The sequence below is a fragment of the Schistocerca americana genome, chromosome 3, assembly GCF_021461395.2.
Source record: "Schistocerca americana isolate TAMUIC-IGC-003095 chromosome 3, iqSchAmer2.1, whole genome shotgun sequence".
In the NCBI taxonomy this organism is placed as follows: domain Eukaryota; kingdom Metazoa; phylum Arthropoda; class Insecta; order Orthoptera; family Acrididae; genus Schistocerca; species Schistocerca americana.
Genome location: NC_060121.1, coordinates 941,943,802 through 941,963,390, shown reverse-complemented (window position 1 = coordinate 941,963,390; position 19,589 = coordinate 941,943,802). Strand labels below are relative to the sequence as shown.

The 19,589-nt window shown below is 43.9% G+C and overlaps 1 protein-coding gene across 1 annotated transcript in view; it reads right to left on the bottom strand.

Moving 5' to 3' along the window:
- Positions 1–1,422: 1,422 nt before the first annotated feature.
- Positions 1,423–19,589, bottom strand: part of LOC124606836 — a 357,172-nt gene continuing 339,005 nt past the window's right edge. The window contains exon 2 of the mRNA XM_047138911.1: positions 1,423–1,517. Coding sequence (XP_046994867.1) covers positions 1,514–1,517 — 4 coding nt within the window. The 3' untranslated portion in view covers positions 1,423–1,513. The remainder of the gene's footprint in view (positions 1,518–19,589) is intronic.

Here is a 19,589-nt window from a genome sequence, read left to right as displayed (position 1 = left end):
CACCTCTCATACGACAATATCAAATGGTGCAAATGGCTCTGAGCACTATGGGACTCAACATCTGAGGTCATCAGGCCCCTACAACTTAGAACTACTTAAATCTAGCCAACCTAAGAACATCACACACCCCCATGCCGGAGGCATGATTCGAACCTGCGACCGTAGCGGTCGCGCAGTTCCAGACTGAAGCGCCTACAACCAATCGCTCACGACAGTATCGCAGTGCCATTTTTCAGCAGGATAATGCACATGTCGCCATGAACTGTCTGCATGGTGCTGAGCTATTCCTGTGGCCACCAAGATCCCCAGCTCTGTACCCGATGGAATGGGTGTGAGGCCAGCTCAGACGTCAAAAACTCTGTCCAGAGCCAATATCCAGGATGCCAAGGACCAGTGACAGGTGCGGGCCAGCTCCTCTCAGGAAAGCATTAGACAGCTTTATAGGACCCTTCGCAACAGACTCAGTGTATGCATTCAACCCAGAGGGGGAGCAACATCATACCGATCATTCATACTTCCAAGTTCTTTGTAAATTTGACTAGATTTTTTTTTCAGTCACTGAATCAGCATCACATACCCCATCAACCCGTGGCGTTTCATTTCATTTCTTCCTCCCTTTATGAGTAATTCACTTTGTTCTTATCGGGCTACGTACAGGCTCCATGACTCTTTGTCTGTCAGTCCTACCTCCTACTCGTCCCATAAACCGGAGCAGTACTCAAGCCTATGTCGTGCAATTTATTTTATACTATGCCTTTTGTATACAAACTTCAGTTTCATGGTAGCCTCCCATGTTAGCTTTTCGTACAACTGAACCTGTATGGTCATCCGATATCTTATCTCGCTGCATGCTGTTCATCCCAAATATTTGTATGACATGACTGACTGCCTCATTAATCCCGAAATCGAGGGCTGCATCGATTTTGCCCTTCGTGAAGTCACAATTTGCATTTATCCCGCTTAAGTGCCAATTACCAGTCTTTGCATCGAGATATTTTGTTGAGATCTAACTGGGTATTAGTGCAGTTTTCGCCAGATAGAATTTCGTTAGATTTAACTACAGCACCTGCGAAATGCGCGTGACTACAGCTAATACTATCCGTGGATCCATTATCCAGGGCAATATGAGTTTAGATATTCGCATGCTGCGACTCTGGCACAGTGTCAGGCGGAAGGCTAGATAAATTACGTCACATCCGTTAGACGCAACCTTCGTGGCGGCGGAAGTACACCGGCGCGATACCGATAACTTCAGTTCACACTGGACGACAACGGAAAGCTAATGGGGGTGTGTTCACTTTAGGCGGAACATCAGCAAAACGTTACGTCACTTAAGGCCAACACAACGGCAGTACAGTCTCGCTAACTGTACAGGAATGAATACTTCTAGGACTGGTACAGAAGCTCAGTTTCCTAACCATGTTTTGTTCTTCCGCGTTCTTGAACTATTACACTTTCTGCAGTCTGAGTACTCACCCAAGATAAACTACGCAGGATGACGTTTGAAGAGAACTCACCTGCAACAAAAGAAAGAAAAATTGGTCCATTGGGCTGTCAGAACAGGAGTCGTGTACTTACAGTGTGTAAAATACAGTGGACGTAATAGCAAGCATGACAGGTAATCACGGCAAAATGTTACAGAACAGTGCCGTGTTACTACGCTGTAGGTAGCGTTTACTATATTTCATTAGAAAGGCGATGAGAAAATTCTGTACAGAAGACTTATTGCCGTAAATAAACATGAATGCTGTTAAAATCTGCAGCAATTTCTTATCTATGGAAGTAAGAATACGAATGTTTGCATTAATTTTACCTTTAAAGGCTCCCCTTTTCAGGACATTTCAAGAGGCATCCTTACAGATTCTCTTTACGAACATTATAGCAAGGTACGTAGTACATAAGTTTAACAACAACAACAGAAAATCGGTAATGATTCCGAAAGGAACAACACAGTAAAAAATAGTAGAAATAAACTGCACAGCCTTAACAGTGGAGAAGAGTCATCTGTGATATCAGAATTACAAAAATTATTATCTTTGTTTTTTGCAGAGAAAGGATGAGTGGTTTTTGTTTCATTGTCTTGTCGATTCTGCGGTCCTCACTGACGGACGTTAAATTTTCACGGTCTGTAACTGATACAATTATATGTAGTAGGAACATAATTTGGTTGAATATATATGAGATTAATAATTGTAGTGCATATTTCTGTAGATAGTTAGTGCCTATCCTGTATACGGTTCGGTGCGTAATAATTAAATGTTGCCCTGGCCATTTCTGTGTAGGCTTATTGTTGTAGCAAAGCCATTAATTACAAAAATTAATTAAGTTCTTCCAAAAGTCTTATAATATTAAAGTATAAAAATATTTTAATAATCTGAAAACGGGGTCCTGTAATATTTTTCATTCATATTGGGCCAGAGGTACAGTTTTTATTAATAACAATATCAATAAATGCTTATTCTGCCACTGCACACTGGAACATCCAGCCCCCTCAGAAAAAATAATTACGAATTGTTTAAATGTATTGTCGCGTAATAGTTAAAATGATTTGAATCCATCGTGAGTAGAGCGGATGTGTTCATGTTGGGTTATATATGCTATTGTTGGTGATGGCGCCCTGAGAAAAATCAGCACGGTTATCGTTGCACAAAAGCAGCAGATGAAACAAATCGATCTGAGCGTATGAAACACTTCGTTGGCACCGAAGTCTAAGATTGAGGAGAGATTTCTACTAACTCAACCTGGCCGACAACAATACAAGCCACCATCTTTCTTCAGATTTCCTACATAGAATTTTTTGACAATTACTGCCGTGCTTCTGCAAATATCAGTTTCTCGTTGTTCTGTAATTCACTTAGAGAGGAGTTATGACTACACCTCGGCCTTTTAGGTTCTAAAAATCTTAAATTAGGTACCTAAAATAGGTTCTGTCACTTACAAAAATAGGTTATAAAAATCAGAAAATAGGTGACCAATATCTGACATTTTATTGTCTAGAAAAATAGATTTCTGTTAGTGTCCAAATTACAGTCGCAGTAAATAAGTAACACTTTCTCCAGATTTTCCGTTGAGAAACTGCGTCTCTAATAGCATGTGATATGCCGAGAATGAGCGTTCCACGTGAACAGATGTCACCGGAGCATATTTAAAGAGTGTATTAGGCACAATGGGACTGGACACTAATGTTCTAGTGATTTGCCTGATAAGATGTCGGCCACTGTGCAGAGGCTAGTCAGTCCTTGTTTTTTTGCAGCACCGTCTTTAGTTTCTCACTAACTTTCATATCAATACAACCTTGGACCAAGTTGATTATTTCTGTCACCTCTTCTATCAACGGCAGTTGTGTGTAGACTCGTTTCCCTGAACACTCTAGAGCTTTAATAATAGGGACCAAAAATACAGAATGAGATTTTATGTATGCAATGTCGTTGGAAATCGTTAAGTCCTTTAGAAGACCTTCAACTGAAGTAATTCTCACTGTCTGCTACCGTAATTTAAGAACAATGTTCTTAATGTCTTCCAGTTGTTCGCTGTTATGTTTCACGGCCTCTAGCCACGTTCCCCGGCGAGTAAGTGTGGGTTTTGGTGGAAGTGGTACGTTGCGATGTTCCTCTCGAAGCAACTGGATTCTTGTTGATGCTTTGATAAAAACCTTTTTGATGGTTGAAACTAGCTGATTTATAAATGGAAATTCGAGACGTATCGCCTCAGCTGCACGATTTCTGGCATGTGAAACGGAGCAAGGCTGGGTAAAATACTTTCAACTACTTAGCAGCAGCAATCGTGTATGCGGCTACATCAGTGAAGATTAAAAGTACTTTTTTTCAACTACACTGCTGGGGAAAAGTAATTTGAGGCCTTTATTAAGAAAGTGAGCAAGTGTTTCCTGGTTAGTCTTTTTTAGCTCCTTGCTGCAGATCAGATGAGGTACAGAGCGAGTATCTGGATCTAACTTTCCAACAATCAAATCTGTCAGTCGTCTCACCGACAGAGATCCACACGTACGAATCGCTTATATCTTCCCCAATCCTGCTCAAAGTATTTTCATATGAAGTATCTAAATAATTCTCTCTCAGTGTGGATTCTAATGGAATGCTGCTGTGTCAGTATTTCTCTAGAAAACTTTTGAACTGGCTATTTTCGACTGCATTGAATGGTATGTTTGCTACAATAATGTCTCGACACAGGTCAAGATAAAATTCGTTTTTGTTTGTTGCATTTAATTACAAACGTTTGTTTCAAGTTTTTTTTTATTATTTGCCTGGTGTTTAATCCATGCAACATGCTGATTTAAATGCGACCTCTGTTCAAAAAGAAATGGGAAATACTTAGTGGAAGAATTTACATACGTGCTCTCCTTAGCGAAGTTAGCCTACATTAAGAGTTTAGAAATATGTTTGCATTCACATGTGTCTGGTCCAAGTGAACTCGGAAAAAACAGTGGCGTCACTGGGCTTAGCAGATACAAGGTTAACATTTTACTTATGTCTTTGTTGCACACTTTGCAGTAAAGAACTCTCCCGTCTGTAGAGAAATCAGGAAATTCTTGTAACCGCTGACGAATGGTTGACTTTCTACAAATACACTGTCGCTGTGAATTATTTCACCACATCGAAGCAGCACACTGACCCACTGAACGAAGACAGTGCAGGTGTTTTAAACAGGCTGTTCCGAAAGGGCAGGAAGGCGCCCGAGGCAGACCACAAGGCTCCTCCACGGCCTGCCGGCCCATTTGACGGTTCACAGCGAACGACAGCGCTCTGAGGAGCAGGCCGGGTTGGAACAGCCTGGCTTATGCTGTCGTCGTCTGAGCCGAGACTGGCGTTCACGCATGCAGACAAACCAGTTCTCATTCAATTACTGTTTTCTAAGTAGCCGGGAAGACCAGAAGAGTAGTTTTAGTCATACAAATTTTATTTGACTGGACTTTTAAAAATTACGTACAGTCAGATTCTAACATGAATTTAGGTATGTACTATAGAATTACAATTTTCGATCAGATATTTGCGTAATTCTTAGCCGGTAAGACCACGAGAGAATGTGTCATAAAAATTTTTATTTAATTGGATTGTTAAAATTTAAATCAGGTACTAACCTGAAATCAGGTATTTTTAGGTGTTATAAAAGTAGCGTTTTCGATCATAAATTGGTGTAATTCGTGTACGTACAACTTTTACTGCCTTTATTTAATGAAGAACAAAATAGGTTTTTACCTAAATCCGAGGTCTAGTTATGACTCATCGAAGGAAGGAAAGCACTGCAGCATTTTATGTCTCTTCGACGACGAGACCACTAGAGACGGATAAAACGCTAAAACGAAGCATCGACAGTATTGTGTTCTATTCAAAGGATCCAGCCCATCATTTGCCTTGAGCGATTTACGAAAACCACGAGAAAGGTACTTCCTGGTGGCCAGTCAATACCCAATCCAATGCGTTAGTGCCGCAGCTGTATCACACTACGTGCAGAGCTTTGATGGGTGGGAACGGTTGAGAACGTCGTTCCCGGAACCTTGGCTGTATAAACTATACTGCAATCCACAATCATGAAATTCGTCCAGTGCAACGAAACGACTGTTCTCTGACGTCTTTGGTCTAGAGATACACTACAGCGCTCCTAGCGGCAAAGGTGTTAATCCAATTTTCGTTGGAGGGCATATACATGGCACAGATAGATGGTAGAGAATCTAGTGCAAGGAGATTAAAAATTTAACTGATTGATTCGTGATTACTTTGTTGGTAATAGCACTGACAGGAAACGACATTAGTAGCTGCATTTGCCAAGTGGTCGATGTACTGATTAAAGAATAAATAACTTCTTATTTTGCTATGATGGGTGTGATTAACGATGGTGAAGGTGATTCAGACTGTGGTGGCTTGTGAAACTTAGATTTTCTCGATTGTTGGAATGAACAGTACAAATACAGTATTTCATTTAATATTGCACTTTCATGGAAACAACTACGTTACAGGTGACTTCCCATAAATATTTTACTCCAACTAAAGCATTAGGTCCGTGTGAACAAGTCACATTATGAGGGTGTGCTGAAAAGTAATACCTCCGTATTTATATGTAAAAACTCTTCAAGCTTTTTAAATGACACAAACCTTGTAACATGTTACAGCTTTATTCTTCATGAATTTCATCCATAGTGGATGATGTCGAACTCCGTGACTGTTCCTTTATGGGGTTGTAGAAAAATCCCCATTTATTCTTCATGTTTAGAAAATTATTTCTCAATGTAGTCATCCTAGCAACTAACACATTTCTCCCAATGAGAGACCAGTTTATTAATTCTGTCACCGTAGAATGTTCAACTTTGTTGACAGACCCACAATCTCACCTCTCCTTGGAACGCATCAAAGTGAAGTCCTCGGAGGTGTTCAAGTTCAGGAAACTTATTAAAATCGGATGGCGCCAATCGGAGGAGGATCGACGGCAGTGAACACTGGACTCGTGTATGGTGTGGCAATGTCATGCAGGAAGACACGGTGCCCTACGTGTCGAAGGACTCTCCGAATACGTGCCTTTCAGTTTCTTGACGGTCTCTCACGCACCGACACAGTTACGCTACACATCACAATTCGCAGGCTTCTGCCAGCAGAGGGTTGCAACTTGCGTCAGCGGAACGACAAAGTCGGCCGAGAAGTGGGAGTGACATGTAATGCCTCAGCCGGTATTGAGAATCGAACAAAAACATCGGAGGTAATTGTTTACAGCACGCCCTCTTAATCGAAAAGAAAAAAGAAGCTATGGAGCAAGAGGCGTATTATAATGACCATTATGACTACGACGGGTGTTACAACGTGACTGCTCCACAAAGCAAACGTCTTGTTGTCGGTGCTATATTGGATGAAACGGAAAAATAAAAAAAATTCTTATACGCGTTTCAAAACCAATATTTGTTCGGGAAAACGCATATATGATACGCACAGACTGAATGTTTCACAATGCAACTGTCTTTGCGTTGATTCGAAAGACCCTGCCCGTGTTCCAGACCGGGACCTCCGGAATCTTGCCCTTTGCTGGCGATGTTCTTACGGTAAAATATATGCATCCACGACTCACAAATGCATCCTCACAGATCCAACTACCAGTACCTAATTCGCGCTTTCCAAACGTTACGAATGGTCTCCTGCATGTATTGCAAGACTAACATCCCTGCAAGAAAGGTTATCGCAGTTTTTTGTTTTGAGACTTCCTGGCAGAATACAACTTTGGATTTGTAGCCTGGCGCGTATCCACTTAACCACCGACCCATATGTAATGTAAATCCAAATCTGTTCAGAAATTTATAACTAGGATTTAACCGTTTACATAAATAAATAAATAAATAAAACTAGATGTCCCACTTTCTGATACTTTGACACTTCGTAAAATATTTGCGCGACCGCGTTGTCCTTTACGTAAGTTAGTTTAAGTTGGATTAAGTAGTGTGTAAGTCTAGGGACCGATGTCCTCAGCAGTTTGGTCCCATACGAATTTACCACCACCTAGTAATAAAAGAACCATTAATGAGGAACAAAATCTATATTACAACATTAGTAACCACGGTGAGGTTAGTTAAACTCACTGCCAGTGAGCAAGTTGATCGCGCTAGTTCACCAACATGTGCATCTCAACCCTTTCTTCTAGAGAACCCTTGATATTTCGTGGACACGTGTTGAGGGATGTTGTGAGTGGCGGTGTTTGATAAACTTCGCGGAATGTTCCGTGACGCCCACTGTCAATCCAATCTGACGCGTCACTGTTCATGTACCTTTTCTATTCAGTGGGAGTCGCATCTAACAGTGTTGTTAGCCGCCCGAGCGGAATCTCACGTTTAGAGCAGAGCGTGACGTGCAGGATAGATGCACGGAGACTACGACCATCGGCGCCAAGAGGCAGGCACAGCTTCCGCGGCCCCGGCTGGGTCGCTGTTTGGTGCAAGCCTTTGTCTCCTGTCAGACAAATATCAACCGGCTAGGCGTCAGCCAGGCCAGGCCAGGTGCCGACACACAACAAACAGGTTCCACTTCCGCGCCACTTCCGTCCACACCCGACCTCGCAAAGCGTCTTCACTAAACGAGCAACGTTTCTCGCTTCCTATGCAATGAAACTTAAGGAGGTTCGTGCGAACTGTTTGGCTATAGAGAATTATCAAAGACGCAACCGCGGCATCCCAGACATATGTACCGTACTCCTCAACACAAGCAACGGCGTGGGCATGCCTAATTGTACTGAGACAAGAGACAAGTTCGTTAGCCAGCGACAGTAGTAGTTACCATGGCACGTTGTAGGACGCAACTGGTTAGACGCATGTCAGATTTATTTTGTACGATCAATTATCTCTTGCATGGTCCTGTCGACGATGCTGTACTTCACGCTCTGTTGTGACAATAAATAATGTCACGGCTGAAGTACGAATTCCAGCTTAGCGTCTGCACGGCCGTTATGCGCTAAGCAAACAGGTGATGCAGCGACTGACTGTCTACAGTGCATGTCTACTACAGGGTTACGCGTCCACTAATCTACAGCACGTTTTGAGTTTAATCGCACTTCAAGTGTCCACCTTTCGCACGAACAAGCCCCCTGCCGTCCTCTTTCTTTTTTAATTTTTTGTGTCGGGGACACGGAACTATTGCAACATATCATTAAAGTTTTTACTTTGTAGAACGCGTGAAGCTGTCACCGAAGCTGAAGGCGAGGGTGAAGTGAGGCCATAAGACGCTGCCAGGACGGTGGTTCGGCGTTTATTACGAGGAGGGTGGGGGGGGTGGGGGGGTGGGGGTGGGGGGAGGGGGAGTGGGAGAGACGCTAGTGCGTTCAGTTTTAGAATATTACATCGTATGCTGGAACCCTTATCAAGGGGGCAGAATAATATACTTCGAACAAATTCACAGACGCAGAGCTACAATTTTTGACAAGTGACGGTGTAGCCCATGCGATGGTGTAACAGATTCACAGGCAACTTCAGTACGAATTTTGCTGTACCGAAACCACGTGGCATAAATGTAGAGAGCATCTACTAGAATGACGATTCTGCTGTCACCATTGTGTGGCTAGAGTAGTGATCAAGACAGTTTAAGGCCCACACTGAGCAATATTTGCTCAACACAGAACTAAAATAGTAACAAAAACAATCGCTGATGTAACTACGAATTATTGCGGAGCATGTATGTACGTGGCGATGCACAGAGACAAATGGAACATAAATTTGGCCAATCGTTGCAGTTTTTCTCGTGAGACAGCCCGTTAGCAGAAAATTTGCGTGTTTATGAGAATTTTGCTTCTCATCAACATACTTTGTACAATCCCATGTACGTAACTTAGCTGATTTTTATTTATTGTTATACTCTGGTTTCCTTGTCCGTGGTAGTTTCTCCTCGAGTACCACGTAGTTATAAGGCTACTGTTTTATTTGTATTTTCTGAACACTAATTGTGTAGCGATGCCCCATAATCTAGCATTTGTTCTATTTCTGCCTCAGACTTCCGTCTAGCTACAAAACTACGATTAAGTGGTCGACGTATTCCGTGCCCCTTTTTCTTTAGTTCCGCACCTCACCTCAGTCGGTAAAAAGGAACACTTATAATATCAATTTATTGTCTGCCTGCCTACTGCCTGCCCAACAGTTAAACCATTTTCTTCAGGAACGGATTCACATATCAAGTTGACAATGTCGCATATTAAGGCCTATGGTCCCTTGGCGGTGTAACAAATTTAACCTTCTAAGTCAATGCTATCAGAAGATTTGGTCATATATATTATACAGGTGTTACAAAAAGTTACGGCCAAACTTTCAGGAAACATTCCTCACACAAAAATAAAGAAAAGACGTTATGTGGACATGTGTCCGGAAACGCTCAATTTCCATGTTAGAGCTCATTTTAGTTTCGTCCACGTTATGATTTCATACGGGATACTCTGCCTGTGCTGCTAGAACATGTGCCTTTACAAGTACGACACAACATGTGGTTCATGAACGATGGAGCTCCTGCACATTTCATTCGAAGTGATCGTACGCTTCTCAACAACAGATTCGGTGACCGATGGATTGGTAGAGGTAGACCAATTCCATGGCCTCCACGCTCTCCTGACCTCAACCCTCTTGACTTTCATTTATGAGGGCATTTGAAAGCTCTTGTCTACGCAACCCCGGTACCAAATGTAGAGACTCTTCGTGCTCGTATTGCGGACGGCTGTGATACAATACGCCATTCTCCAGGGCTGCATCAGCGCATCAGGGGATTCCACGCGACGGAGGGTGGATGCATGTATTCTCGCTAACGGAGGACATTTCGAACTTTTCCTGTAACAAAGTGTTTGAAGTCACGCTGGTACGTTCTGTTGCTATGTGTTTCCATTCCATGATTAATGTGATTTGAAGAGAAGTAATAAAATGAGCTCTAACATGGGAAGTAAGCGTTTCCGGACACATGTCCATATAACATATTTTCTTTCTTTGTGTGTGAGGAATGTTTCCTGAAAGTTTGGCCGTACCTTTTTGTAACACCCTGTATATTGTGATGCTTGGAAACTCACCAAAAACTATAGGGTGCTTCCCTTAGGCCTAGAATTATGAAATTTGGCGAGAATCAAGATTTCACAGTACAAACAAAGGAAAAAAATGCGAAAGTCGTTAATTTGTAATTATGTGACACGAAAAATATTGTTTTGTCATTTGTTATCCGACTTCGAGAAACGGCTCAGAGCACTATAGCACTATGAGACTTCACATCTGAGGTCATCAGCCCCCTAGAACTTAGAACTACTTAAACCTAACTAGCCTAAGGGCATCACGCACATCCATGCCCGAGGCAGGATTCGAACCTGCGACAGTAGCGGTCGCACGGTTCCAGACTGTAGCGCCTACAATAGAGCCGCTCGGGCACACCGGCCGGCTGTTACCCAACTTCGATCTTAGGATTCTCGAATGTCTGGAAATACTCGAGATCGATATCTTGCCATTATCGATGCCGATGGCAAAAATGGTCGTGATCCTCGATCTCCGGGATGGATGAATTTTCTATATCCATCGATATCCTTCTACGGAACCCTCAGAGCGCGAGCAGTAATCGCACGCGGCCAGTTTTTATTTCTCGCTCGGGTACTTTGCCTATTTTGCACGACGGAGTTCCCACTGGGGTGGCAGCGCGCTAGAGCACGGCCCGCGACCTTGCCCCGGCAGCCGTCTTGTGTAACGGCGGTGATGACGCTGGCTGCTGCCGCCTATCTGGCAGACACGTGCCCCCATCTGCTCACATAACCGCCGCACAAAAACTCCTGCGGCGGAAGCCGCGCTGTGCCGCGTCGCGCTCTTCCTGGCACCGCACCGCTATCGGCGCGCCGAGGGCCGAGTAGACGGAGTCCAGAGAGCGAGCGGTGGTCGTCTGTAGATGTGGAACACGAGAACGTCCACGGCACGGCACGGCACGGCACGGCACGGCACGGCACGGCACGAAACGATGAACAGTAGTAACAAACGCGCAGGGATGCGGGCATACATTGTAGAGAAGAACATTCCAAGTAAAATATTCCCGTTATGTTTGCAAACTTTAATACGAGTAGGCGATATTTCGCTTTTGCCTATCTTTCAAGTTAGTTATTCCCTTTGTAACACTCTTGCTGGCCGCACCTGGCTACTGTGCACGCTAAGGTCGCTTTCGGTATCCGGGAAATGTCCTTCTCCGGCGTGGAGGATAGGCGCTCTTTGCCTGATCCTACGAAACAGGGTGAAGTCGAGGCCGGCGGGACGGACTAAAAGGCGAGTGATTTTCTCACTGTGGCAGATGTTCCCCAACTTCTGGTAGATGTAATTCTTTTTAGAAGCACTGCCACGAAGGTACATATTTCTGTGGAATAGTATTAGTGCGATTGAGAAATGGCCAATGGAATTTATTGTCTGCATACACTGAATATGAAGTTTGAAGCTCACTAAAACGAGGGTAGCCATAGACAGCCGTCCTGCGTGTTAGGAATTGTGGGCGCTTTGGAGCGGATGGGCTCATTCGAGACTTAGTTTCAGAGTTCGGAGAGTCTGTTATTCACTACAGTCCTGTAAGCATTTCTTCAGACACGGAAAAGAAAGTTGACAAATATGTTTAACGGTACACTTGCTTATGAATCAGAAGAGTGAGAGATTGGAGTGGATGCAACGGTATACAGACCGTCATTTTTTCCTCGCCGTATATGTGAATTGAAGAGGAAGACGGACAGTAGACGCAGATTTCTGTGGGGAAGGAGAAATGCAACGAGCTACGCTAGTGTGGTTGACACAGAGCTGCGGCACGTGACTTCGGTCTGAACATTCACTTTGCGGGACGTCAGTAGGAAGTCCAGCCGCCAGGACGCCATCTTGATCCCTGCCTCCCCCACCAGCTGCGATCGAAACCACGCTGCAGCAGCTGTCTGCGCTCGCCCCCCCCCCCCCTGTCTCTCTCTCTCTCTCTCTCTCTCTCTCTCTCTCTCTCTGAATTCTCTGATCGAAGTTGGGCTGTGTTTCCTTACTTTTCCGTTCTCTAACGAGTTAATGTATACCCTCCACCAGTCTACTTTTGTGCCTGTATCTGAAGAGCTATAAAGATGTTAAAGTGTATTTCTCGCTATACTTCCACTTTCTCAACCGACTGCCGAATATCTCACCTGTACCAGCTGCTCTGTTTCCACAGTAACTGAACAAGCTATCGTTAGAGTTACCTCTGAACCAATTGTGCATGACGTACGCGCTTGCTTTGTTCCCTTCAAGAACTATCTCAAGTAGCTACTTAGAGAGACCTCGTAATAAATAGATTTCAATTAGTAAATAACTATGCACATCAAATCTAACGTGAATATTATGACGAAAAGAAGAAGTGGTTTGATGTTTCAGACTAACTTAGAGGCCTCTTTGTCACTCAACAACACTAGGGTAACAATGTTTTGACAATATAGAGAAAGACCCAATGAGAAACCTAGCAGATGGTAAATAACGAATCATTTTGTCAACAAGACTACGTTGTATATGAAAACGGTACTTGAAGCCATAACCTTCCCTTCTTCCTTGGTATAATAAATAACAGAATGGCTCTTAGCATAAAAAGGAATATTTTGATCGAGTAAAGGGCATTGCGAGGGAATTGCGGCTTGGAGGTAAATTTACCGATACGCTTGTGAACTATGGAGCAGAGAAATACGCACAGGTTTCGCACTCAGACCATTTCCTACACGTGTAGCTCCAAGTTTCGTGTCAGTTTCGAATAGTAAGATGCATCTATATCAACATACAGGATGACAATTATCGAACTGCATGTAATAAAACTGTCATAACTTCTGAATTGTTTGCGTTTGGACGTTCAAACTCGACTGTTGGCAGCGGGGCATGATGGGAATTAGGATTGTTTGATTTAGCGATGAAGCCCACTTCCATTTAGACGGGTTCATCAATAAGCAAAATTGGCCTTTGGGGGAATGAGAATCCGCATTTCGCGATAGAGACTGTCGAGGAATGGGCCACGAAAAAAGAATGGAAATATAGCATTCAGTCCCTTTTGTTGTGTAAAATTAAAATACATAAATAGTTTCAGTTGTCGGTAAATTTCCTTTCATTGTAAAGTTTTCATATGTTTTCTGCCACTGTAAATAATTCATCTTTATTGTACTGGGACAAAGATGAGTGAGCGCGCTGCACCGAGTAATGAATAAGATCCTCGAATGTATTTAAGTTTATCTGCTGTTCGCATGTTCGCCAGTGAGTTGTGCTGTGCTGCGGCACTCTCATTTGAGGCATGGTAGCGCGCGGTTGAGTTTTTAGAGAGGGTGATTTAATATTTGTGAATCTGAGAAAAATATTCTGGAACACTTCTTTACGGAGACGAAAACTTGTCAGCAAACATTTGTTATTGATTCTACTGACAGAAGATTTTTTGGATGAATTTTTCAATGCAATCAATGCATGAACGAAATGTTTGTCAAACTATTAACTGAAGTACGACTTTGTCCCGCAGATAATAACATTCGTGATTAAAGTTAAAATTAACTTTGTTTTGATTATGTCACAAATAACGGCAATTGGCTGGAATGTCCGTAATTTTTGTGTTGATACGATTTTGTAATTAGTAGGGTCTCCTTATGTTGTAGTCTTTTTTGACATCCAGAGTTCAGTTTTTCAGGAACGACTTTCTTTGAAGTAAAACCCTTCTACATTATTCTTAGTAAAGTTTTGAACATTTTGTCGTGTGAATGTTGCACCTTACCCCACACAAAGCCACAGATTGTTTCTGACAAGCAAAAAACAAATTCTGCAGTGAGTAGTTTATTTTTTCCTTTAACTACCGCATATGCTTTCTATTTGCTTTCTAGAACGTCAGTGCACCAGACTTAAAACAACCTGCTCAGCATGAGGTAAGTTACTTTTATTCTAGGGCAGATCTCACTTTGCATTCGTATGAAGAAAGATAACGCAGTCTGAATTATGAGGGATTGTGATAAGCAAGCAAATTAATTTACAGTAAACAATGTAGATAATCTCAAACGGCTGTTTTTCTTCTGAGTAGAGCAGTATTTTTGTGGACATTTCAAGTCAGAAATTGCACTTGGTGTCACGCAACTTTTATAATATACTTCAGCATTGAATTTCAGTTAAGTTTTTACTGCATACAGAATTAATTGCTTTTGGCATTTAATTAGATTATTTCTCATCATTTCAAATTCTGTACTTCAGTAAAGTTTAAAGTTTTGTCTCATGAAGCTGTCCAGATGCGTAACAGAGGACCAACCAAGAAACAGCATTGCTGAAAACGATATCTAAAGCTCATGCTACACGAGGAAAGTTCTTGAAGAAAAAGAAAAAGAGAATATTCAGTATTTTCGTTTATAGATAAATGTTTATGCAAAGCTTATAACGTCTGTCTAAAGAGTTCAAGCAACTAGCCAGTCCTACTGCGTGAAATTAGACTATTGACTTCTGTCTATCACTGTTAACGTAGAAACGACTTATCAAACAAATGGATTTCGAGCACTTAATTATCATTGATTAGCGCAAATGTGCGGAAAGCCGGTAGCCTTTAACCTTCGAGAAAGAGGTCACAGACATAATTTGTAACTTTCACTCTAAACATAATCTGATGTGACTTGCTCTGTACGAGCAGGCTACAAATACAAGTGTCCGCTGTTAGACTCCCAGACCGTAGTAAGAAAGTTTTTCTTTAATTTCTGGCCACGATTCGCATAGTGAAATCTGACGTTAATGGGCTGTGGCAGCAGACGATCGACGCGAGTGCCTTTGCTAACAGCGCGACATCGCCTGCAGCGCATTTCCCGGGCTCGTGACCATAGCGGTTGGACCCTAGAAGACGGGGAAACCGTGACCTGGTCAGATCTGTGGTATCGACAGCTACGATGCCACAACGTACGTGCGCTCAGGTAAGTTGGTACGACTACGACACGCCGACGACAACGCACTCTAGCCGGAGCGGGAGAGTTTTACGAGCTCCGGTCCAGATTCTGCCCATTTGATCATGAGCTGATGGCAGGGACACTTCGCTTCAGCAAAAGACTATGTACTACTTACGACGGGTCTAAGGCTTCGTCTATGTACTACTTACGACGGGTCTAAGGCTTCGTCTATGTACTACTTACGACGGGTCTAAGGCTTCGTCTATGTACTACTTACGACGGGTCTAAGGCTTCGTCTATGTACTACTTACGACGGGTCTAAGGCTTCGTCTATGTACTACTTACGACGGGTCTAAGGCTTCGTCTATGTACTACTTACGACGGGTCTAAGGCTTCGTCTATGTACTACTTACGACGGGTCTAAGGCTTCGTCTATGTACTACTTACGACGGGTCTAAGGCTTCGTCTATGTACTACTTACGACGGGTCTAAGGCTTCGTCTATGTACTACTTACGACGGGTCTAAGGCTTCGTCTATGTACTACTTACGACGGGTCTAAGGCTTCGTCTATGTACTACTTACGACGGGTCTAAAGCTTCGCACCTCGGTGCGAAGTTATGTATTCAGTTAATATTGTGATATATTAAAACCATTTCTAAGAGCAGTACCGAGAGATTTTCACCTTTTCCTGCTCCTACTCACTCTCTACATTCGGCCTACCCTTCAGTTTACAGGAGCAGACCCACGATGCAAGAAGATCAGTCCAGATTTGAGTTGGTATGTGCTGATGAGAGAGTTCGAGTGTGTCGCAGACACCACGAATCCATGGAGCCTAGTTGTCAACAAGGCACTGTGCAAGCTGGCAGTAGCTCCATAATGGTGTCAACTGTGTTTACTTTCTGCTCCATCCGAATAAATTGACTGGAAATGATTATGTTCCGCTACTTTGAGACCATTACAACCATCCACGGACTTCATGATCCAAAACAAAGATGGAATTTTTGTTACTGATAATGTGCCAAGTCAATGGACCACAACTGTTCGCAACTGGTTTGAAGAACGCTCTGCCGGCCACTGTGGCCGAGCGGTTCTAGGCGCTTCAGTCCGGAACCACGCGGCTGCTACGGTCGCAGGTTCGAATCCTGCCTCGGGCATGGAGGTGTGTAATGATGTCCTTAGGTTAGTTGGGTTTAATTAGTTCCAAGTCTAAGGGGCTGATGACCTCAGATGCTAGGTCCCATAGCGCTTGGAACCATTTGAACCATTTTGAAGAACGCTCTGGACAATTCGAGCGAATATTTGGGTCACCCAGATTTGCCGACACGCTACCATCGAACAATTACGGGGCTTAATATTGTACCGGCAACACTTTCCCAATAGAGGCAGCATGGCTCAATATTTTTGCAGGGGACTTCGAACGACTTGTTCAGTCCATGCCACCTGGAGTTTCTGCACTACTCCGGGCAAAATATCTAGGAAGTATCCCATGACTTGTCACCTCACTGTATATTCGATCTCATTGCCGTAGACATTGGGCAACGAGACGTCACACATGCTCGGCCAGGAACTGAGATGGTAAAAGCTCTGGTGTAAGTGTACGTTAGTGAAAACTGAATATTGATTTCAGGTCATTAGTTCGAAATCTCACAGTTCTCAGTTTAGAATGCATTGTCATCTGAATAACTATGACTTTGGGTGTGGGACGCTCTGTGTAAAGGCATCCACACACCCACTGGTGTCTTACAACGGCAAGCAGCCACACCGATCGACAAGGCTGGGCTTTTGTGTGAAGGAGCGGAGGAGACGGCGGCAGGAAGAGCGCTCGCCGCAGGCTGTGTTTAGCGCGCCCGGCATCTGCCGGCGCGGCTGCGGGCACGCAAACAGCAGAGGCTGGCGCGACAGCTGCGCGCCGCGGCGCTCCCACACGTTTCCCAGAACTCTGCTCCGACCACCTTTGTGCCACGCACAGCTTTGTCCTGAGGAAACACCCAGACACGAGGGGGCGCCACTAGGTAACGCACGAAACGCACCTGTTCGTCGAGAAGGTGGAACAGCGGGAGAAAGAGGACTACCAGAAACAACGATCGTCCTACAGTGCAGTCCCAACACGGACCCCCCAGTAACAGCGAACACGAAGCCCGCAAGTCATCGGAAGTGAAAGTCGGCAATTTGATTTGAATCGGAGCTGTGGATTTGTCAATTTCTTACAGATAATTGCACATTACCGCCACGAATGCCCTGTCCAATGTGGCGTTATTTACACTTCATCACATTTTTTGTAATTTTTAAACGACGTTTTCTTGCCGTTGGTGGGGAAGCTTGCATGTCTCAGCGATACAGATGGCCGTAACGTAGGTGCAACCACAACGGAGGAGTATCTGTTGAGAAGCCAGACAAACGTGTGGTTCCTGAAGAGGGGCAGCAGTCTTTTCAAGTAGTTGCAGGGGCAACAGTCTGGATGATTGACTATCTGGCCTTTTAACACTAACCGAAACGGCCTTGCTGTGCTGGTACTGCGAACGGCTGAAAGCAAGGGGAAACTACAGCTGTAATTTTTCACGAGGCCATGCAGCTCTACTCATGTTCTGAGGCATCAAGGGATCACCAATTTAGTATTGGAGGGCAGCGTGGAGGGTAAAAATCTTAGAGGAAGACCAAGAGATGAATGCACTAAGCAGATTCAGAAGGATGTAGGCTGCAGTAGGTACTGGGAGATGAAGCTTGCACAGGATAGAGTAGCATGGAGAGATGCATCAAACCAGTCTCTGGACTGAAGACAACAACAAATGCCGTTTATTCAAGCTGTACATTTTAAAGTACAATTAGCTTCTATCTCCCTGGATCATCCTCAGATCTATGTAGTTGCGTCAGCAACCCACCGTGTTTGTATCGCAACTACACATCAGATTACAGTATTCTGATTGATCGGTTACCTGTCAGGTCTGTATCTACAACAGAGCAACTATAACGGTTGGACAAAAATATTCTAACACCAGAAAAACAACGCACTGGCATCCAACGTACGGTGAAGGAAACCAGCTGGCCTTCGAAAGAGCTTCCAGTCGTCTCCCAATGGATAAATACATGCCTTTTACCGTTCTTAGGATATGTAATGCCATTCTTCGTGCCAAACTGTGACAAGTTCACGTAGCAACGATGGAGGTGAACAGCGATCACGCACTCTTCTCTTCAAATTAGACCACAAAGGCTCAATAATATGAAGATCTGGTGAGCATCGAGGCCGTGGGAGATGCGAAAATTCATCCTTCTGCTCACAAAATCACTCTTGGGGACGGCGAGCCATATGAACAGAGGTGCTATCAGTTTGGTACAGTGTCTCGCCATTGAGGAACAAACGTCATACAACGTGACGGACCTGATAAGCCAAAATGGTCACATACTCGTTGGCAGTAATGCAGCCTTGCAGAGAAACCACTTGGCCAATGGAATACCACAATGTGGCTGCCCAAACCATCACAGAACCCGCGGCATGTTTCACTCTTGGGACGTAAACTCCGTCACAAGTTGGAAACATTGTGTAACATGACCATCCGTCCAAATGACTTTCTTCCACTGCTCAACAGTCCAGGTTTTATGACTATAGCACAAGTTCTCCCGCTGCGGGCAATTACATCATTGATGAGTGGTTTCTGAATTCCAGCTGATCTTGCAGTTCCCTGCTTCGCGTGGTTCTGGTGGTGACAAGGTTCGCGATTGCACCATTGACTTCTGCAGTGGGATTTGCAGCTGTCGTCCTCTTATTTTTCGTCAAACTCCCGTTTAATGGCCATTTGTCACAATTACTTAGCACACACTTCCGTCCGCGTTCCGACATTGCGTGTCACGTTTCTCAGCTCGCTCTCTCTCTACGCTTCAAACATCTTCGCCCTTCGGTTACCTTGGTTACGAAGGCGCACACACCATACGAGCACCAACAATTTGCCAACGTTCGAATTCGCTCAGCTCCGACATAATGCACTTGCAACTACACAGAGCACTGTTCTGAGGACGGTGGACATTGCACAGGTGCAGTTCGTCGTCAGATATAACAGAGCAATACGCAGGCTTTTCTAGCATCTGCATTTATGTTCGAACATGCATTTCTTGCGGTGTTTCCATATTTTTGTCCAATCCCTATTCGTAGATCTGAATATGATCTAAGGAGATCGAAACTAATCGTACTGTAAAAATGTGCAACTGCGACTGAAACACACCAATACACGAGGTGAACATT